The sequence below is a fragment of the Colletes latitarsis genome, chromosome 1, assembly GCF_051014445.1.
Source record: "Colletes latitarsis isolate SP2378_abdomen chromosome 1, iyColLati1, whole genome shotgun sequence".
Taxonomy (NCBI): domain Eukaryota; kingdom Metazoa; phylum Arthropoda; class Insecta; order Hymenoptera; family Colletidae; genus Colletes; species Colletes latitarsis.
Window position 1 is genome coordinate 56,252,690 of NC_135134.1, and position 23,481 is coordinate 56,276,170.

General features: G+C 41.7%; 1 protein-coding gene across 2 annotated transcripts in view; it reads left to right on the plus strand.

The window, feature by feature from the left end:
- LOC143344585 (beta-1,4-glucuronyltransferase 1) overlaps positions 1-20,472 on the plus strand; it is a 27,789-nt gene extending 7,317 nt beyond the window's left edge. The window contains exons 1-4 of one of the 2 annotated variants that reach the window (XM_076770769.1): positions 2,323-2,406; positions 7,972-8,957; positions 9,611-9,791; positions 19,326-20,472. In XM_076770769.1, the coding sequence (XP_076626884.1) occupies positions 2,404-2,406; positions 7,972-8,957; positions 9,611-9,791; positions 19,326-19,532 (1,377 nt within the window). In that variant the 5' untranslated portion in view covers positions 2,323-2,403 and the 3' untranslated portion in view covers positions 19,533-20,472. Of the gene's footprint in view, positions 1-2,322; positions 2,407-7,971; positions 8,958-9,610; positions 9,792-19,325 lie in introns of those variants that run through there. The other variant, XM_076770762.1, reaches the window with a different exon arrangement.
- The last annotated feature ends 3,009 nt before the right edge of the window (positions 20,473-23,481 follow it).

Below are 23,481 nucleotides of genomic sequence, written 5' to 3' on the forward strand. Positions count from 1 at the left end.
CGTTCGATCTGATACGCGCGTCGATGGCGGTGAGCGGTAGTCGCGATAGATAGATTTCTCTTGTTCGTTCGGTAACTTGTTTGATTTCAATCATTTTCGAGTGTTTTCAATACATTTTCCAAGTGTTTTCGACGGTCGGCCTGGGTATATTGTTTTATCGTTTCCGAACGTTTTCGATGGGCTCGGTGCGACGGATATACAAATCGAGAACGTCGAATTACACCCATCCCTCGGACCCGACGCGCCGTCTGATCTTCCACGCGCTCGCTGAATTATTTTCCCGACAATTTTACGCTTCCGTCACGCGAATTTGTTTATTTTCGCCGCGAGACTTCCGCCGTACGTTCAATTTGATACAATGTTTTTAATTGAACGGAACCGTCGATGGATTTTCTACGGCATGCAGTGCCATTCAGGTTCATTGTGTGCGTGTTTTTTTTTTCTTTTTTTTTTAGTCACGGGTTAACGATACGTTGAACTTTATCGGGGTAGTTGTTTGGTCTAAATTTCTCAGTGGAATATCCAACATGGCTGTCCAAATTAAGTAACAACGTTAGCATGCAAGGTATTCTACGTTGAAGGATTTGAGAAAGAAAGAGTCGCTTTGACTGTTCTTAAATTGTAAGTACTTCACTTAATTTCGCATACATCGGAGAACAGTTAATTACGTTTGCCTTTCATTAGACCGACAGTATGAAAACAGAATTTGTTGTCATTTGTTTTTACACGACTAGCTGGAAATGCACTGTTGTCAGTTATTTGGCCGTCAAATTAAGAGACGTGTTCGTAAATACGTTGTGCATATATTTTTAATTAATCGGAGTGCATTTTTCTAACAGCTAATTCGTGTTCTCCACCGTGAAAGGAATTATTTCCTTGTCGTCTGATTAAGATGACCAATGTTTGTCGAGGATGATGGCGATTGAAAACCAAAGATCGAAGAAGAGCGAGGGTGTAGCGTGTCAAAGTCATAACTAATATAGTTAAAGAAATAAATAAAAAAAGAAAAAAGTAGGATAATTTAAATTGTCCTGCATGTCGCGTTTTTGTAACGCTTCGTAGATTCCACTGTGAAATGTACAGTTCTTTATGCATCCGAAGTGAAACGTTGCCGTGCAACTGTTTCTTCTGCATTCTTCTGCGGGACGCTGTCCGCTACTTAGTTTTCGTGTACGACAAAGCCCGCTAATTACTCGACGAGGAAGCACGCGCGACGTCTCTTGACACGATTTACACTTCCCGAAAAGAGAAAGAGGGTACGGGGCAGGGGTTTAGCGCGGGCGCGTGTTTCCGCGACGGTCGAGGTTGGTAACCTTCTTCTTTTCCTTCGGTTCTTCCTGTTCCCAGCGTGTCTGTTCGTGGCACATCTGAGAATCGCGGCTTGTTTAATTATCTCGGTAGTTATGCAAACCAAATACGTGCACCGGGGGGTAAAATTGAAGAGCTGCTAATTATCGCGTAAAGACGTAAGAAAGAGAACAGGAAGCGAAAGAATAAGAGGAAGAAGAGGGACGAAGAAGAACTGGGGTAAAAACGTGGCGGAACAAGGGGGTAGGGCGAAAGTAGGGAGGAAGAGAGGGGCAGTCGTTTAATTGCAGCGGTTCACCACTCGACAAAAGTGGCTTCCGTACTTTCCGGACTACGACAGTTATGCCTGACCCCCAGCTATGTAAAGAAATTCCTTTTTGAGATTTCATCGAGGTTGGCTAATTATTTTTTCTTCTTTGTACATCCGGAACTGAACGTTTGCAATTAGCGTCGCGATGGGGAGAGCTTTTAACCGTGGATATAAATATTTTTCAAATTTCTATTTATGCTGTTCGTTTTGCGATTGGCCATCGCGTGTATGTCAATATTTTTCGATATATTATAGATTTTAGACTAGATTTTTCTAATCGTAATCGGTTCACGCAAAAACCGTTTCACAGAATTTCCAAACGGACGTCTCGATGTCGCGTTTCGCAAAATCTCCTGTAGCCGCAGCCCGAGGTGTTTTCCGCGAGTTCGATAATACGCACGTTCGCTTATCTCCTCATGGAAGAAGGGGTCGGTTGGGTGGGCGCAATTCGTTTATTATCACAAACCGCATCTCCTTCCAATACCCCTTTCAACGGGTGTATTCGAGTAGAGGAGAGGCCGAGGCCATAGAAGCGACTACGTCGTTTCAACCGTGGTGAAAGAAAAAGACCGAGAAAGGGAAGAGGGAGTTTCAAAGAATTTCCAATTCTCAGCTTTTCAGCGCCGCCGCCGCCGCCGCCGCCGCCGCCGCCGCCGCCTTCGACGCTTCGTTTGTGCACGAGAACCAGAAGGATGAAGATAGGAGGGTGGCGAAACAGGAAAGGTTGGAGGACTAAGAAGGATAGGGGATGATGGTGGCGGTCGAAGGGAGAGTTGCCGTAATGAATGGTATTCAGTTTATTCTGGGCTAAGTTACGTTGCCGCCGCCGTTGCACCGGCAGCACCGGCATCCAGCCACTGAACTAGAAGTAAAATGGGACTGTAGCAAAATTGAAAGGCGGAATTTACCCTTTATCCCTAGCTCCGATCTTCGCAGCCGTTTCCTCCCTTTCCAGCCTACGACGGGTCTTTAACCCATCCTTCTGTTATACCTCCGTCTCTCTATCTCTCCTCGCTTCTGTCTTAACAGGTAAATCGAGAAACAGGAGTAAAAACTCGATGTGTACATCAACTATTCAGCACCTTTGAGAACGGCATTCAAGAGGTGGTCGAACCGGGCTGCGAATATCGCTACCAATGGAACGTTCCTCCTTTTCCAACATCCGAGTCCATCATCGTGAAACGCGTTGAATTTCCTGTTTCGACGACCGTCACGATTTTCGAGTAAATTTAGCTTCAACTGTTCACGGTCGGCGTTCCTTTGCCTTTGTTTTTTCGCTCCACAGTCGGTTAATTAATACGAGAGGATGTTTTCAATTGCGTGGAATAAAATGATTATAATTTGTGCGAAGTAACATGTGAAAGTAGAGTCAGACGTATTTATTTTATCGAACAGTTCGAAGAAGAAAATACAATTTCTACCATTATTATTTAAGAGAATTGGTTCTCGTTGCGTAGTGGCGAATCGTATTCTCGTTGCGAATCGAAAAGAAATTTATTTTCAGAGCAAGTTTTATGGATCGTGCGCTTCGATCTCTATTTACCTATGACTCAGTTTATTCGAACCATGCGAATCGTATTCGAAAGGAGAAACATTGTTTAACAGTGTGGTAAAAATCATTTGATGCGAGACGATGCGTGAGACCGTGCATCGTTTATTACACGCTGGAATCGCGATTACAGGAAGGATAGAGTTCTGCTCGAAAACATACGGGAGGAACAGGTATGGTGAATCGTGCTTTCAAGCCTTCGTCCTGCATCGTAGATTCGGCCCCGGTAAAGCCTGCCGCTGTGGTTCGTGTGTGACCTAACGAAAGCCCAAGTACACAATTTGATAATGGGTTAGCTGTGTAACGTGCATACATTTCCCAGCCGTGGTACACGCAGCGTACGGGACACACTGAATCGGTAATAACAATGTGTTTGCATAATCAATCATGCTCTTTCTCCTGTTTCTTCCTCCCCTTGCCTCGTTACGATGCCATGTTTTCGAGATGGAGAAGATCAAGGGTGGATAACATTATCCTTTCAGCTGAACCCACGTCTTTGTTCCGCTTGTTTACCTTGTTAAAGGTCCTTGATGTTCGACGTTACCGGATTTGTTTCAACGAAAATGTTGCTTAGAGATTACGTGACTCCTCGTATCTCGTACAAGAAGAACAGTATACCGGCAATATAATTTCAAATATCTGATGTGTTACTGATTTCAACACAAGTTTCTCTCGTTTAAAAGAAACCCAATGGTATTTTACGTTCGATCCATTAACAAGACCGTTCGATAAAATTTCTACGTATATTATTTTCGCTTGCTTGGAAATATGAATTACTCGATGACGGTGTACTTTTTTTTTAAAACTGCGACAGTCTACTCGACACGCGTCCGCGTCCGCATAGGTGCACCGCACCCTCGTGGTTCCTCGAGGGTAATAGTATGCAAATGAATATTCCGCAAACAGTATGCAAATAAATACGGTAAGCTAAATATGGAGACGTCTGTCTCCCTTTCTTCTTCCAGTCTTCTACCCCCTTTTTTCCACGTCGCGTCAGAATAAGTTAATACGTCTGCGTAAACGCGACGGAAACGCCTCTCGAGGTTCAGGTACTACGAGGGGCGGTAGGAATTTTCTCGCGTTTTACAGTACAGTGAACAGTTCTACGGGAGGTTAGTTTCGGCTTGTAAAAATCCCGGCTGCGACGGACGTGCCGAGTACTTTATTTTTTTTATTTTTTTTTTTTTACCTTAGAACCTTATACGTACTGGGACTGTGACTTATAATCCTCAAGTACGCTCCACACCTGTGGAGAGTCTGCACACATTCAGCGTCTACGTTTCTGTTTATCTGCTACTAACAATTTAAATATATTATTATAATATATTAAATATATTAATAAAGACGAAAGTTTAATAAAAACTGTTTTTCTACTTATTAAATCAAAGAGTCTCTGATACGACATTTTTCATGCTATAATTAAATATTTAACGAAAGAAAATGATCGTTGAAAATATGCATTGCATTTTCTTCAGATTTTATTCACTTTACATGTTTCCAAACAAAATGGGGTAACTCGTAAAGCGTGTGTCGCCTCTCGTGCCATGTTTACGGGAGTTTTCGATAAAGATAATGGTATGGTCGAGTGGCGATTATCTTGTCAAAAGCGTAAACTATTATATTTTGATTATTAAATACCCTGCGTGGTTATACGTGAGCCTGACTTTCACGAGCCTTCGGAAGTCGTACGATCCATTATCGTTCTAGCCGCTGTTTCCAAGCGAAATTTCACCGGATTCCACCGGGAGTTCTGTTCTGCACTTTCGTGGCTGCTTCACAATACCTACAATCAGTTTCTTCCGTTTAGCACCGTAATTGCGCTATTATTACGAGTGTCGTGATTCGTCGCGACGATTCCTATTTTTCAGCCCTTTTATGCAGCTGCAAACTCTTTTTCTAGAAACTCATCGGACACGTATATCCTCAGGATTGAAAAATGGCTTCATGAATCGGTGGTGTTGGATTTTACGCGATAACATGCTCAGATAAGCTATTCGATCCTTCGGAGTTGCTCCGTATCTTGACGATGCGAACTCTAATTAAAATAAATACGAGTTTCCGCGTGGAAGGTATTGCGTTTCAGTTCCGCAGATACGACTGGATGACTTTAGTTTTTTGAATAGTGAGCACGAAGTAAAAACCGATGAAATGAAATGAAAATACGATGTCGGTAGAAAGGATAACATTTCTAAAGAAAGTTACAAGAGAGTGAATCGAAAACATCCGAGACCGTGTACGTTTTACGCGAAGGATTTAATAGTTTCGGAATATTAGTCGATTCCTGATACTATTTTCCATTATCTTACACAGCCACAAGCAATTACGTTTTGATAAAAGCGTTGTTGTTTCGTTTAATGGAATTTCTATACTTTCGGGCTTGCAAAGAAAATTGCTGTTACCGCCGTGCGACGCGCGAGTCGCGGTTGGCAGCCGTGTTCGGCTCCCCTACCTTTGCAGTACGTTCTTTTGTCCATGTGAGAACGGAACGCCATGTTTAGTTCCTCTTTGTATAATGTCTTATATTAAATATATTTTACTGTGTATTTAACTTTTATGTCATTCCATTCGCGCCTCGACTCCTGCCATCAATTGCATACACTTTTGAATATTTGTTCAAAATAACCGGGTTTTCGTGTTAATTTCGCTACTATAAAAACAATAATTCAGAATGTAGTTTTGTTTTATAAAAATATCTCAGTTACATTGTCCTTTTAATATCGCTGAAACGTTCTCGTAAAATTTTCACGAAATTATTGTTCAAATTACCTCCTTTTTTTTTCATACTGATAAATGTAGAATCCACCGGGACAGTAGATCTAATGAAGTTTTACCATGCAACGAAAAAACACTATTTACATAGTAGAACTTCATTAAACCTGTCGGCCCCCCTATGGGTTTATATGCCTTCTGTTTTATTGTTTCCATTCCCTGAAATACAATTTTATAAAAGTCATCTCGGACTTGGTTGTATATCATCTACTGGAATATGATATTTTTATCACCAGCGTCACTTAACTTGGAAAACGTGGTCCGTATTCATTTCATTTATTCACAATGAATCCCTTAGGATATACATACATGATATTTATCTCGATATTAAAAAATTCAGAATATTTAATTTTTACAGATCTATCGCGTCCACGTTCTTAATAACGCAAGTAAGCTTAAGTTCAAAATTAATTGATAGATAAAGTTCAACGTTGAGTCTCTCTTGAAGCTCTTAAGTTTTACATAAAATTCGCGTCATCGATTCTATACATAGACGCAGGAACAAGTAATGTGTCGTGCATACAGGGTGTTCGGCCATCCCTGGGAAAAATTTTAATAGAGGATTCTAGAGGTCAAAATAAGACGAAAATGAAGAATACCAATTTGTTGATGGAGGCTTCGTTAAAAAGTTATTAACAATTAAATTCAAAAATTTCAAATCGTTCTGAAAAAATTATTTTCGGTTGCGGGGCTCAATTATAACCATTTTTGGTGAATAGACGTACCCCCGAAACCCTACGCACTTTCGAGAAAAAAATTCAGTACGGGCGGAACTTTAAACGTTAATAAGTTTTTAACGAAGCCTGCATCAATAAATTAGTATTCTTGATTTTCGTCGTATTTTGACATCTAGAATCTCCCATTAAAATTTTTCCCAGGGTTGGCCGAACACCCTGTATATGTATAAGTACTTTCGTTTTATACGTTGTCTGTAGACATTTTTGTAACACAGTACTCGGCAATTTCACTGAGACGGATATCGACGGGGTCGAGTTACCAGAATTATGATCAACCGTACTGTATGGGCGACCTTAATGCGTTCGATGCTTTTTCCCGTAAGTCGGTCAAGACTTTTCAGATATATCTCCATATGAGTTTTAAGTTTCGTCGTGGTATCCAGTATCGTGAAACGATGTGTTGGAGAAGAAGTATTACTTATATCATGGAGACAATTTAAACGATCGAACGATTTTTTAAACAATATTATTTTCCAAATTTTACTAATAATATTTAAAAAAACAATGAATATTTTACATACTCGGACATAAAGTAGGTAGATATGTTTATTCTCGGATGTATTTACGTTCAAGTTGGTTTTTAGTGGGTTGCAAACAACCATATTGGGAGCAAAGAAAAGTTTGATAATTGTAAAGGTGGTGCAACATCGTGGTGCACCACGTTAGACTTTAACGTCTCCTAACAGTTCACCAGAGTTTAGTGTTTCATTTTTGCATTGCTGTTGACGGCAAGAAACTGACGACGTGGTAATTAGGGCGATAAAACAGGCAACCAGCTCTGTTTTAGACAGACCTAATACGCCGTTGCCGAGGACTTGATTTCTTATCGTAAAACTTGTTTACGCGATGTTTTACACCGAAATAGCGGCGGTGTATGATTTTTGCTAGTAGAACTCTGATGCAAAGTTCGAAAGTTATAATGGTAGCCGTATTTTGTTGGTCGTTTAATGTCTCGAAACGTTCTCTTTTCTTCTTTAGTCTTTCAAGTGTTGGTTCTTATATTTAATTCTGATATACTAAGACATTGATTAATTAAATTGATTATTAAAAATAGTATATTCATTTAAGAAACACATGGATTTGTGAAAGCATCGTTTACGATTCCCAAGTTGTAGTAAATAATAATAAAAGAAAGCCTGAATTTTAACATATACAGATTAAATTCGTACATGGTATATTACCTCAGAGTTACAACGAGTTGTGGACGAGTTAATTTCACTTATTCTTCACGCACCTCTACGTCTGAATTATTTAAAAGAGCTTACTAAAGATGCGAATTGCCTGATTTTCGTTTATAGTTGGGATGCCGACCATGGAACCTCAGTTTGACCAGCGTGGTTATCCTGGCGCTTTCGAATATGCTGCTGACCTTCTTGTTGCTGCAGTCGGAAACCTGTATTCCGGACGACGTACCCAGAGATTTGGAAGCTATAAACGTCATAACCGAGTGGAACCTCGGTACGTTGATCAAAGAGCAGCAGCAGCAGCAGCAGCAGTCGGAGTGCGTTACACAAGATTATCAGCCAGTGGCAGTTGACGCGAGTAGCCTGAAACTGAACATAAAACTCGGCAGGTGGGACGCCCGTAGATTGTTTCGTACCTTCGACCACGTTCTGGTCGGCAGCAGCTTCATCGAGCTGTCGCAGGCGTATCGCGTATGCTTGGCCACGCAAAGCTCGGTGGAAAAGTTACACTCGGTCGTTCAAGCCGCTCATCATTGGACAGGACCTATGTCGGTGGCCCTGTACGTGGCTGGCGACGAAGAGTTCGAAGTTGTTCAAAAGTACCTGGTCTATCTTAGAAGATGCTACGAACCGATCAGAGAAAGGATCGCGTTCTCGTTGGCCGTGCCAAGGGTCAGGCCGCCGAAGAAGCAGCCGCGCGACTTCGAGTTGCCTCAGGCGGTGGATTGTGCCAAACCGGAAGCAACGTTGAACGAACTGATGAACGGGATTTCCAACGAGCAAACCAACTGGCGGATACGTAACGTTTATCCGCAGAACCATATGAGGAATCTAGCCAGAAAGAATTGTCAGTCCGATTACGTGTTCTTGACGGACGTCGACATTGTGCCGAGCTTTAACTTGACCGGCGCGCTCGACGAATTCCTCAGGACCGATAACTGTGATAAGTGCGCCTACGTGATACCGACGTACGAGCTAGACTCGCGTGTCAGATTTCCTCAGAATAAAACGGAACTGGTCAGATTGGCGAGGAAGGGGCTAGCTAGGCCTTTTCATCAAAAGGTCTTCATTCATAATCAGTTCGCTACGAATTTTACCAGGTAAGGATTCTTCGCGATTCTTATACATATAGTTTAATAAGGGGGTTCTATTTTGTCAGGGAAGAAAAATCGATTTATTTTTTATTTTCTAAACGTACACGCATAGTTCCCTGATTTTAATGGCTAAACTTTCCCAATATCTGACAAAGACTCAATTAGGAAGAACAGTTATAAGGAAGAGAACAATATACTGACAACGTTTAGTCGTTAAAACCTGAGTTACTCTCTATACAAGGACGTATAATTTACATTTTATTTAACCAAACCAGAATATCACGAGTTAGGCTCGCGGGCAGCAAATCACGATGGTCATTGAGTTTTAGTCACGATTCTTATAATCTCTGTTACGTAGCAGTTTAGCATCAGTCTGATATGTTTACCGCGCGTTGACGCTTACGCGTTTAGGCCCGAATTTCGTCGAGCTAAATGGCACGAAAAGGGGTTAATAATTCATGAAATTGTCGTAGTTAAGAGAAGGAAATGGAACGGTGGACTTTACGGTACAATGTATAAACTTATTAAACGTTACATCGAGCGTTAGACATGTATTAAAATTCATAACGAACGAATAAATTTTATGGCTTTATAGTTTTTCATAAAAATTCATTATGGAATCGAATAATAATTTTAGTATTTTTCTGTTTGATTTCTAGATGGACACTGGACACTACTCCAAACCATAGATATTTTGGAAACGTGAAGAATGGTAAGGTCTACATTAGTCACGATGTGACGAATTTCGAATTCCTTTACGAACCTTTTTACGTCGCGAGAGATATCGTTCCTCCTCATGACGAGAGGTTCATGGGCTACGGGTACACCAGGAACACCCAGGTAGATACATATGAATTCATCTTTTAAGCGGTTAATTCTTTGCAGCGCAAGAATTCATGTAGTTTTAAAACCTCTGATGCACAAGGAGAGTAAATAGAACAATTTTATGTGAAATATAGTCTGTAGCTGGGATAACCATGATTAAAGCAGGATCGCAGTAGTCGTTTCCACCAATTGCTGAAGAATTTCTTAATTCTTTCATTCGCAGCAGTCACTCTCATCGTTTTCATTTCGGTTGGCAGAAAGTGGCGCGGAGCAGGTTATTTTAATTGTTCGTCCCATTTTTATCTTTCGCGCTGCTAGGAACATTCGAACAAACGAGAGTTCGCGAACGAACGTGATATTAGAACGCGGCGAAATGAAACAATGTATGTTTGCACGGTACATAGAAAACATCGCTGGGAATTGTATGCGCGCGTGTCGGTGGGAATCGGATGTGTACCAGGAGGTATCGAATGGGAGCGCGGGAGGAACAGGCGGTAGTTTGGGAGTTGGAAACTCGAACGGGCAAATCCCGTGTCAGCCAGGTACATTAATTGAATTACATATTATCATTGCCGCTGTTATCGTACGATGGAGGCTCGTTTTACAAAACAAGCATTATTCAATTTAAACTTGATACGTCTCGCGTCGTCTAATCGAACGTTTGCATATCGAGGACGCTCGATGCCACGTTCCCGTACTCGTGTAAAGGGTAATTCGTGTTTCAAACTGTACTTTCCAAGCTCGTTAACAATTTACGATTAACATTACGGCGCATGGTTAAACGTCAGACTAACCCAAGGGCTTTTCTATCGCGTGAAAATATACTAAATTAGAATATGTGTCAGACGTTGTGACCGCAGCAAATGCAATCGTGGCGGTAACGTTTCTCTCTCTTGGTATATCGAGAAAAAGAAGAGTACTAAGAAGTAGGAATCGAGTCGAGATAAATTAGAATCGATGTGTTATCCCGGTCCCGTTGTTGAAATAATGTAACGTTAGAGACCGATCGACGACAGGACGGCGGCATGGCGTGGTGGCGGTGGTACGCGCGCTTAACCGCGACGAGCGGATAAAACAGAGTGACGGCCGTGTAGGGAGACGCGTTGCGCGGATAATGCATCCAGAGTTTTCCAATGATGGTGACGCTCGCGGAACGAGCCCGTTCGTGGCTTCCTAGTGGAAATAACGAAATTCCATCGTGCGGCGAAAATCCGCGCGCGACGTACCTTTGCCCGTATTCGTAAAACGAAGTATGCCGCAGCGACGGCAATAAAACGGACGTAAATCTACGTGGCCACGTAGCACGCGGTAACAGCGGTGCAAAACAGACGTGCAGTCTCCGTGTACAGAGGCGCGAATGTAAGCCGGTGTACGGTTGCAAGCGTAACACGCTCCCCGTCCGTCTCGTGCTTACGTACCGGTGCATTGGTATTTGCGTCTTCTCTGCGGTTCGTTCGCACAACATCCACTCCCCACGGAGGAATGAGAATGGATATCGTTCGCTTTCCGTACCCTCTTGTATCTCGTTGTACCCGAGGCCACCCTCTATGTCGACGGTGTGTCCTTCGTCTTCTCGATCCAATACGATCCTGTCGCGCCCTTCTTTCCCCGCAGCGACCGACCACCGCGACGCACCGGTTTCTTTCGACGACCTTCCTGCTCCTCCGTTTACCCCGTTTTCTCTTTTCGGTCCATGGCACCCACACCACCTTTAACGCTTCCATCCAGCTCAGAATTTCAGTTTTGTTTGCTTTAGTTTCAATTTTCACGAACGCGCGTCACGCTAAAAATCACCACGTGCCTTTAATTTTCACACGCAACAAAAAAAGAAACTGCAAATACAATTTAAATCGAACGCGTCGCTATGCTCACAATTAATTTATCGAGCAGCTTCGATGTGCCATCGTTCGAATGATTTTGACCTAGTTTTCCGTGGATGACTCTTTAACGATTTGGCCAAACATATTTTTTAATTGGACAGCGATTCAAAGAGGCAATTGTTTTCGATATCTCTCTTTTCCGACGCGTTATATTCTATCGTTCCACGAACGAGGTGATTGATTCGCTATCGTGATTCGATTCCATAGATAAACGCGCCCTCGAGAGATTCATTATTGTCGTATTTATCGATCTCTGCAATCAGCGTCACGAACAAATTGGATTGATATCTAATCGCGGAGCGGCGCATCGGATTGATTGTAGTTCCTCCGTCTGGAAGTGTACTTTCCTGACAAGGCGGCTGGGATCCTCTAACACAGACCTATCATTTTCATTTAGCCGGTTCTCGATATCGTAATACCGTGATCCTTAACAATTCGGTCCTTTGATTCAAGATTTTTGAGAAGTTTGCCCGATATTTGCGACCTTTGATCAACAGCGATAATACTATCTGTAAAAAAAAAGAGAAAAACGTGAAGATTAGGGAAATGAAACGTTCGTATCAGGATATAGCCGAATAATAAGAACGGAAGAACGCGTCGAGGAAACAGCCGAAGAGTGGCTCTTGGAAATATTACGCTCGCAACAAGCAAACCGATTTCTCAATGAATTTTTGAAACTACTCGTTGTCAATATTGACCTTTCGACGTTCATTTCGAAGATTGACTTTCGATCGGTCGTGAAATTGATTCCGCCGCGAGTGCCGGGTACACGCGAGCATCCTGGATGGCTAACTGGTGTGCCCAGGTGGCTCGAATCAAACGGAAAGAAGATAGCGTCGATTCACCTGGGTGGCTCGTCTTCGTCGATTGAGCGATTATCGTGGCACGAAGTCGTGAATCAGAAACGGCGCGCAGCGGCTGTGCCGGTTTCAATGGCGCGATTCGATTAATCGAGTTCATTGAAAGCGAACGAAGCACGAAGCTATTTCCACGGAACGTGCCCCGTCCAGCGACGAATGCGAATTAAATTTCGTCGAAAAGATTAACGGGCTCTATTAAAAGTTTACCGTGCTCGTTTTACCGTTGCTTCGTCGCTCGGTTCGAGACGAAGGGTTCCTCATTATTCCCGATATTTCTTTCTTTCGCTCCGTTTCCGTCGCTCACTGGCCTGATAAAATTGCTCATTAAGCGCTTGCTGGTATCGATATGTTGTAATTAACCGATATAAATGTCGTTTCCTCCATTTAACTTTTCGAACCACAACAGTTTCGGAGTCTATCGATTTAATGTTGTGTGTTTTCAATTGACTAGCCCCGTAAATGGTCAGTATTATCATTCTTTTAATAAATTTAACGGCCGCGATGAAAACAATACCCTCTCGGCGAAACGTTTACTACCGCTATCGTTTAACGGGTAATAATTTAGGCGGCTCTGCTGGTCGTATGTTACGTTAAAAGAGTTTTCCTACGTAAATCCAGGCATTAAAATCTCACTGTGATATTGATCGACGGGTAATTTCGAAAAGGAGTGGTTTCAACCATAATCGTTCAACAATCTGTGCACGTCTTTGCTCCCACCGCGCCAGATGCCGGAAATGTAAGATAAGCGGAGACGCGTTACGTACGCCTTATTCGCGAGGATTTATACAGACGTGCGATCGCATAAAGCTCAATTATCAGATTTACTCGGCGGTTTTCGTTCGCCGGCTCGTTTTATTTGCCGTCTGGAAAAATTATGCGACGCCTGTTTACCGAACTTCACCGAGTCTTGTGAATGCCTCGTCACGTATGGCCCTAATGCGTGGATATTCTTTCCATCTTCGTCAGCGAATTTTCGAATTGAAAGGGCCGCGTGATTTTCAAAAAGTGGAAGAGCAGTTTCGTGCGCGTGATTGAGAATCAAGGAGAAGATTAGTAGAATGAAATCGTATTTCCCTGGTTCGTTCCGAATCGAAATTGCGGAATCGTTCGGTTGGTTTTTTTTCTGCGAAACGTTATTTCTGGAATTCCGGTTGGAAAAATAAACAACAAATTCCATGCGCACAGGGAAAAAGTTCAAAGTAAACTGTGAAATTATTATTATTACATTTTATAAATTGTCAATTATGGATAAGGTTTACAAAAACATGATTTACAGCGTTGGAAAAAGTCGTACAGAAATTTTTTAGGGGTCATAGGAAGGAGGAGACTCTTTTTTACAAATTCATTGTAAAACAAATCGTGAAAAAAAAATTTCCCAACATCCATGGCATCGTTTGAATTCGTAACATTTCGTACAAGACGAACAATCTTTAATTTTGTGCTCGGCTTGTTAAAATAAAAAGTTATTTTAAAAATTCGATTCAGAGACGTAAAAATAGAAGCTTCGGCCTTTAAAATAACTCCAATGAAAAGTGATTCTTCCTAATTTCGTGGACGCGTATTTACCGGCAACGCACACAACATCTTTACGCGTGGATAATGTCTTTGTCCCCTCGTTAAATTTAATCACCGAAACTCTCTAGGAACATTGGCGATCGAATAAAATGTACTAGTTGGCAGCGTGGCGTATAATGATCGTAATGGCCCGTGGTAGCGATGGTACCCTCCCGTCGATGCCGAACCGTGAAATTAACTCCAACACATTTCCCTAAGGTACACGCGACGTAAACCGACCCTCTCTGCGATGTCCAGTCCTACAATTTCCCTTGCACTTTGTCCTCGATGGGCATGAGCGCCGTAAAATTCTGACATCTCGTCAACGATTGGCCAACCATCTAATCTAAATTCGATTTTTTTCCTCCAAGATGAACACCTCGATCTGACTGTTTCTTACGTTTCTTTAGCGTAATATCGATTGCTATTCCAGTTATCTTATATGAGTTTTGAAGAGAATGTAAGGGCCGGAAATGGTAATTTGGTTCCTTGTAAATACTAATAAAAGCAGGCCAAGTTGAACGCTTCGATGTTGTAAATGGTAGTCATTTCGAATATTAGACCTGGTTAGATTACTTTTTGTTTTCTATGTTCCATGCTCATGTCTATGTAGGTATATACTTTTACGCTTCGTAATTAAACTCTGTGAAAGTTTAATATTTTTGTAAGGTTAATATCGAGAACCATCTGTTATCCGTAGTATGCATTTTCAGTATAATCGAATTTTTCGAATAAGAATATTTCTCGACAGTTAACAACGAACTAAGTAGCAATATTATCTAAATTACGAAAGAAATTAGCGGGAAATTAAATACCCGTTGCAGCTTGTTTCGCGGAATGCTTTCCTTTCCTTGCCAGGGAATCAACGGCTTTGTTTGTTGCGAAATGAATTTCCAAGAAAATTCGAGGCAACGGAAGGTAGCGAGTTTCTAATTCTTGAGGGCGGAGCTTAGCAACGCGAAATTCCTTCCTTCTGTTATCCAGCTTTCCTTTTAGACCAGAAATAATTTCACAGTGTTTCGCTTGATAACCTTTCGTGCGTTTCTACGCGCGCGCTTATACACGTTTACGTGCTAGTACCTATGAACAAATAGAATAGTTCGTGTTCTGTTTGTGCTAGTATGCGTGTAAACGTGTACGCGCGTACGAGTGTACAAAGGTTAATGATTAGTGGGAACACAGACTGACCACAGCGAGTACGTCGTAACGTTCTGAATTCCTGAATTCGTAGCGTAGAACACCCGGAGGAACAAGCAAAACCGAACGGGGTATGCACGCCGTGCAAAAGAACGATTCCCGACTACGTCTATAGAAATTGCGTAAATTTACATTAATACATCGCAAGGATATCGTTTGAGCGGCCTCCGGTGGTATAGGGGCCGTGGTTCCGTTAAATTCCCTGGATGATTCCGTTTGCTTTTGAAAACTTTACAGCGGTTGCTGGCTGCAATTTCGGATGTTCTGAGCTTTGTTGGCCGTGTTACATCATCGCGGGAATATAAATTGCTTGTTTGTTTTGCGGAAGCAAAATTCTTCTGTGCAACGTGTTCAGGAGTTGCACAGAAGATACCTTGACACGATACCTCGATCAGAAACTTGAAAAAATTCTGAAACTTTTAGGATGTATAGGACGTATGTAAATTATACAGGGATGGAAATTAATTCTTCCTTGATAACTGATAACTTTATCACCGTACACTTTGCATAAATTTTGTACGAGGTTTATGCCTCGTTGTTTCCTTTTTTTAAGTACAAGGTGCTGCAACAAAGTTCTCGAACTGCTCCTAAAACTCGCTTTCTAATGGCTTTAAAGTATATATTTTATGTCTCTGTAAGCGCCCCGAACAAGCCACCTTTATCGAGCTGTTTATATGATCAAGTTAGCGACACATTCTCATAACTTAAATTATATGCATTGTCATAGTTTCAAGATAGAACAGAGGATAAAGTTCTGTTTCAAACTGGAGAAAATAGCCACAGAAACATTCGAAACGGTAAAAAGTGTATATGGAGATGAAACACTGTCGTGGAACACGTTATGGAGCGGCGTTTGAAAAGAATTCATAGAACGAAACCACAGGGCAGAGGAAAGAGAAGTTCAAGTCTGACAACTCGTGACAACGCCACTGCTTGCAAGGGGTTCCTCGTGTAACAGTTTTTCTTTTTTTTTTTTTTTTTTTTTTTTTACCAAAAAAAGCAGTTTTATAGATTAACTGCCTACCTTATTCTCGAGACTTGGCCTCTTTAGATTTTATGCTTTTTCTAAAATTAGAACGCATCGTGAAAGGAACATTTTTACAGGACACCACGGTCGTTTAACAAAATGTGACGCGTGCTCCAAATAACATATCAAAGGAGCAATTTTAAACAAGTTTACAGGCCTTGTGTTAAACATACATATGTATATTAAACGTATTGTTGAAATACGTATGTAGCAGATTGGAATTTTTTAACGAGTCGATTCTTTGCACGATACCATCGAACACTTGTTCGAAACGTTTCTTTGTTCATCTATCAAAGCTTAAATATCATAGCAATCTATTCGCGACTCACTCAGCATACGAATAAACCAGAATACGTGTGTACGCAACAGGCGAGGTGCAGTTACAGATGCTGTTATAATACTCGTGTGTGTTGGAAAGTTCACACCTCAATAATGATTTACACGAAAGTTTCGCGCGTTATCGCGAAATTATTTCCGATGGTCGTGTCGCGGAGGCAGGATTCTTCGACGGAACCAAAGTGTCCAGACTCGCTAATTAGGAAGATACGTCAACTCGTTATGTTGTTTAATGGAATCTGTGTTCTCCCGAAACTCGGGACAAACTGGTGGGTCGTGAGTGGCTCCTGTTGCAAGAGTTAGAAATGCTTTACACCGCTGCCGCAAGAATGTGACCCACGGGAAACGCTGTAAAGGGAATTAATTCTCGTCCACTGACTAATTAAGACGAATAATCGCGGGTAATACGCATTACGCGAACAATTCAGTTTTGCTAATCAACGAGGCAAGTGCCTGTATCAAGGAGTATGTATGTTCGAGCGTAACTGATATACATATACTTCGTCCATCGTCCGTGTTTCATATTTGTAGACGCACGTTTAGTTAGGTAGGTTATTTTTATACCAGACACGGCTAGTGTAATCTTTTCGGTTGAAAATAAGTCGAAGCGCCTAGTTCGCGGCTCGGTAGCAGTGCGCCTAGTTAATTTGGTGATTACTGGTACGTCAGGACTTAGGCATAATTAACGCATACTCGTCTGAGAGACAGACCAAACGTAACAGAATCTGTCATAGCCTGTCATCCTGCTGTTTAGTACGTATAATTATTCACTGGTACATCTCCGAGATAGAGAACTGTAGATTACATGCCGTCTATCAGTTCCTTTTGATGTTGTCATAGGCGTCATGGGCGCGTTTCCACCGAACCAGATGCAGCGTTCCTTTGCATTAATTACGACCAACCTCGTGTCGTCTGCGGCTTAACGAATCTCACAATCTCCTCTTTCCTAAACCTATTTCTCTTATGCATCGGCTCTTACGCGGTGCATTGATTTTCACTAATTGAAATTCTATCATCGAGTTTCTTTGGTTTCTTTTCAACGGAACATGTGGATAATTTAAACAATGTGGGTTGAAAAATATGAAATAAACAAAAGTCGTAATAATGTTTTTTAGATGAAAAATTTTCGAGAAATATCGCAAATGTTTCAGAAACGAGAAATAACCGATCTTTCGAGAAATTATCGAGAAGAAAGAGTACCCGCAGTATCTTGTCGATGCAAATGCGTACGCTTACTGTATAGAATAGTACCAGTATGGCGCAACGATGGATCCAATCATCGAAGCGCAATCGTTCTGGCATTCCCGGCTGGCAATCACAGCGTGTCTGCCAGCTTTGCGTACAACTGTCATGCATGATTTGCCATTGTTACGTACGATTATTCGCGAAGACGCATCCAGAGTGTAGGAACAGCAACAACCGGATCCCGTCTGTTAAGTCTGTCTGACCTGTCTCAGTTGGCGGACCGCGGAGCGAGATTGCCAGCCGTACCAGTCTCTTCCTCCTTGCCATCTAGCCGCTACAACGTCGGAAACACCGTGTTTCCCATGGAAATGTCACTATCTGCGGGATATCTAAGCGACGCTACCAGAAACTTCAGCCGCGGTTTGCACGTTGCGCGCAAAAAACTTACGAAACGCACAAAGAGGGAAACCGTGGCAGCAATATATAATTTCACCAACTTTTCTGCGGCGTTTTTCGCGTTCTCGGCGCGCGGCAGACGCTTTTTCAATTTCACCAAGGAAACCTGGAAAACCAACCAACCGTGCATCGCACCGAGAACAAATAAATAGCTATTTTTCAAAGATCCGTTATCTTGCGTTCTCGCTTCGGCTTAAGAAACGTGAGTTCTCGAGCGAACTTGTATCGTCGTCAACAAAAAATTGTATACCTTTAAGTTGGATCAATTCTGTCATCGAACGACTCGTAGATCGTTTACGTTATCCGAATTGAAAACTGAAACTCGCTCTTTATATTGCTGCTCCGTCCGTCGGTTTCCTAACCTTTTTATTCGTTTTTCCGAAGCGAGTACACACACGCGCGCACACACAGTTTCCCTATTTTATGTCCTGTTTCACTGTAACGATCGATATGGAATCGTCCTATCGGTACCCGCATAACCAGGGCTCGCACATTTGCAAAGTAAATAGCGGTGTGCATTTACGGTGCGTTTGCGTGGCTGCGAGACGAACCGAGGGAATCTTTGCTTTGCAGATTTCGAATTCGAGCTGCGAACCATCGAATCACGAGGTCAAGTCGTAAAGAATCAAGCGTGGCCGTTCACGGTCTCGTCTCGCTTCAGCTGCTGTTACCTTGTATCGGATCGAACGTGGGGATTCTTCCGCGTTATCGGACCGTTCCACTCACGAGTTTGCTAGAGCAAACCGTTTCCTTCGTCGTCTGTTTCTTACATTATTTGCATTCCCAATCGTCCACGAGCGTATCTTGGATTCCAACGCACAACAGAAACTGTACTTTCACGAGAAATTTCCTCTCTTGCAAAGGTGGTTTCACTGTTACGTGATAGGTTTATTACTGAAAATTAAACAGAATTTCTTGCATCTGCGGTACTTTCTAAGCATCAAGGGATGAACATTGTTGGGAGGAGGGGGTAGTTTTGACACAGTAAATAGGTTTTACGGACATACCTTACTAGCGTAGAATTAACCTAAACCAGTGATCCTTTTTTGCGCAGGTGTACGAGATGTTCGTTGCCGGTTACCAATTTAAGGTCCTCTCACCGGTGTTCACCGGACACTGGGGTCTGCAAACCAGAAAGACCAGGCCGGCATGGCGTGAACGACAGAACAGTGCCAACAGAAAGCATTTCGAAACGTTCAAGAAGGAAGTTTTCGCTCGCTACAAGCGCGATCCCCTGAAAATGATAAAGAACGTAAAGTGACGAAAATTTCGTCGGAGATTTCGTTAATCAAACGCGAGATCCTATTCGCCGTCCTTTATATTCGTCGCGACGCGTGAATCTAACGAATCGACACGACTGTCGCTTTTATTTACGAACAAGTCGTATAGATTTTAATGTTTTACCTGACAGGGTGCCGTGATATCTGAGTTCTACACAGTCGAGTATGTTCCGACACGAACATCGGAATTTCTTTTTTCATGAAACTTCACGGAATGAGCTTTGTATACGGGACAGACGTCCAGGTTGGCTGAAAAGCATTAGTCGATCGAACGACGCGCAGCTGTGCAGCAGCGAATTGTTTGACACGAATATTTTCTACGAAACAAGTAACGGAAGCTCAACGGTCGATGACGTTAAACGCAGCCTTTCGTCGTCAGGAGCTAATAGATTGATCGAAACCGATTAAGAGTTTGTTTGACTGTGATGATTGATTTCATTCGGGAGTCGATAGTACATAACTGAGAAATGTATTTTTCTTCTTCTATGACCATTCGGTATAGATGAAATTCCAGTGGGTTGGCTGAAACTTGAACGAAACTTGGGCTGCTTTTTTATTTTAAATTTGCAACTTGCATCTGCTGCACTGCACGAAATGGTCAGGTAGATAATTCTCTCCTATTCTGAGTTTATCGTACGTTGCACGGTTGGGCATTCATCTCGCAAACACGGTAGAAAAGCACTCGTTTACTTAAATTATATACAATATATCTCTTAAACGCTTAATTCTATCGTTTATAAATTGATTTAAAAAAACAACAAAATTGCAACTGATCCGCGTAGCTGAAATTCTAGTACATGCATTCTTCGTTATTTCACACGCTGAACAAAGATATTCGGTTTGTACCATGCATAGAGGACATCGAAGTTGCTGACCACGTGATTTCATCTCCAGATAGCATTTTTCACAGCAGCTGCTTCTCGTAGATAGGAAAAGTAACCTGCGATGGCTGATCCGTCTAGGTGAATTTTTATTCATACATTGTTTACTCGGTATTGCGCACGTTGAATGGATATATTTGACCTATGTCATGCAGAAAATATCCAAGTTGCAGTCCAACAAATTTTTTTGTTCCTCGCCGGTATTCTTCTCCGGCTACACTTGTAATTTCCGTCCCCGTTAAATCGGCGACATATCATATCTAGATAGACAGTTACAAAGTTCATAGGAACCAAATACTGTGCCATTTTTTACTATTTTGGGGGAGAAAGAGTTGGTACAAAAATGCGGTGTAGGCCTCGGATAGTCCAATGTCGGATCGCGTTCTCCGTAAAATCGGTCAATTTTCTGCACCGCTCGACGTTCAGTGTGCGAATCAACGTTGTCTCGTCGCGGAACAATAACTGTTTAAAGTGTAAATCGCATAAGTGAAAAATCATGGTCATCGAGGTTGGGAGTGCCGAAGGGAAGTCTTGTAAAAAGAAAGAAAAGGAGAAAGTTCGCGTGCAGAGGTGCAGGGTCGGGGGCAATCAAGTAGCCGCGATCAGCGTCGATGGTGGCGCGCTTCTCGAGACTTCCGGTTCGTCGATTCGAGCGAACCAAGGCAGCCCTCGCTTGCTGCTTCCACTCACGAATTCCCAAAGTCATCAGAGACTGGCATGCGGGATCGTGGAATAAATATCCGCCTGTGAGGTTCGCGGCACGTACATGGTGCACGAGCAAGAAAACGAGGCCGGGGAACTTAAGCGAACGTACCTCGTTAGCTGTCTGTGATTTAAGAGGGCGGCGTCTAAGTTTAAGATCGATTCGATCGCGTCAGCGAGCGTCACGGCGCGTCGCGGCGCGGCGTTTTTCGAACGTGCATCAGAACGATCCTGCGAGAGGACTGGCTGGTTTCCCAGTCAGGGGGGATACCTTCGGGAGAAAGAAACGCGAGTGGCTTGTAATTAATTAACGCGATCGATGAAACGAGGGCTAGCAGGATAAGTGCGTGAGATCCAAGCTAGAGGCGTGCACGGATTTTCCTACCGCTAGGTTATTTTCGCTGTGGAATTTATGATTCTTTATAGAGCCTTTATAGAGCTTCGCTGTCGAACCTATTTTATACAATTTTCCCTGGGAATCAAACTGGACTTGTCCATAATTTATACTTTTAATCCTGTAGTTTTGTCGTGATCAAGTTGGTGAACGGTATCTATAGTGACTATACTACGATGTAATGATCGGAACGTTGATAATATGGTATAAATACATGTAGAGACTGGAGCAAGCTGTAATTCTTTAGGCTATGGATAACTTGTTACAGGGAATTACTTGTTATACAAATCGGTTCTTCGATTTCATAATGAAGCATAATATTAAGGTAAAAAATAAAAGCAATATACCTACAACATATCTGCAGTATTCTGTCCAATTTTATAATATATTTTACAAAAATATTTCATATATCAACTTTATCATTATTACTAAAATCTATTATACAGGGTGTTCGGCCACCCCTGGGACAAATTTTAATGGAAGATACTAGAGGCCAAAATAAGATGAAAATCAAGAATACTAATTTGTCGAATGAGGCTTCGTTAAAATTATTAACGTTTAAAGTCCCGCCTGTAGAATGGCAATCTGCGAACAGCAGTTCTCACCATAGACAAGGTATACGAGTAGACTTTATATCCAATGTATTTTTTTAGCTCATTTTTCTGGGACTCTAGAGCCCTATTAACACGCATTGTTTGCACGTTGAAATATTAAAATCCTGCAATCCAACTAAAAATAACTTTTTTAGAACGATTTAAAATTTTTTAATTTCGTCGAGAAATTTCAGCACCTACTCGAATTTTTTCTCGAAAGTGCGTCGAATTTTGGCGGTATGTCTATTCACCAAAAATAATTGTAATTTGTCCCTACAACCGAAAATAATTTTTTTAGAATGATTTGAAATTTTTTAATTTAATTTTTTAGTAACTTTTTAACCGAACCTCAATCAAGAAATTAATATTCTTGATTTTCGTCTTATTTTAGCTTCTAGAATCTCCCATTAAAATTTTTTCCAGGCGTGGCTGAGCACTCTGTATGTATGACCTACGATCTGATCATGTATAATATAATATGGCGAATAAAATTTTCACGTGCAGACTGAGTTGTTCTTAAATACATATGTAAACTATGAAATGTCTCGTCAAGTATTACGTTTCTATTAATTGTAGCTTTAAAGCTATATATGTATTCAGATTTACGAGAAGAATCGATATGCGTTAAAAAATGCATGGTTTCGTTTCAACAACAAGTTGCAAGCGCATGTTGCTGCAGGCATAGAAAAATAGTCCCCATTGGGGATTTCGCTTTTTCCTGTATCAGTTTTTTCTGTCTATGTTTCGAAGTGAACTACAGGTTGCCCCGGCTTTCAGAGGTATCCCGTGAATGGAATTCAGATGCAACGATCAACGTTTTTCGGATAGGTAATTTCATAATTGGCCAAGATATACCAGACCTGAACATTATTTAAATAAATTATTTGAAAATGGTTGCTCAAATGATATTTCGTACGTTGTTACACCGTACGTACTGAATCGAGTATAAACTGTGACCATTTAGAAGAATTTTTGAACGTTTTGTCAGTGTTATACCGATAGGAGCTCGATAAATCTGTCCTGGGTGGAATATGGTTTTAAGCACGCAATTAAACAAGGCCTAAACATACTTATCATTCATTGGCCTAGATTGAACTTTGAATTTTTCCTAATATTACATATTACCAAATCAGGTATAAAGAAATTAATAACTTTAACGAGATTTACCTTGGTTCGTGATAACATTCAGGAGAGATCTCTTGAGTTCCATATAATAACTATAGTCGGATCAAAGTCAATCGACTGTTGAATGGCACTTACTTCACTGTAAATTACGCTAGACACGACATTTGCACGAAGGTATGAGAGTTTGATTGTTGGGGATATTCGAACATGTTGGGCATAGTTGAACGATATGACG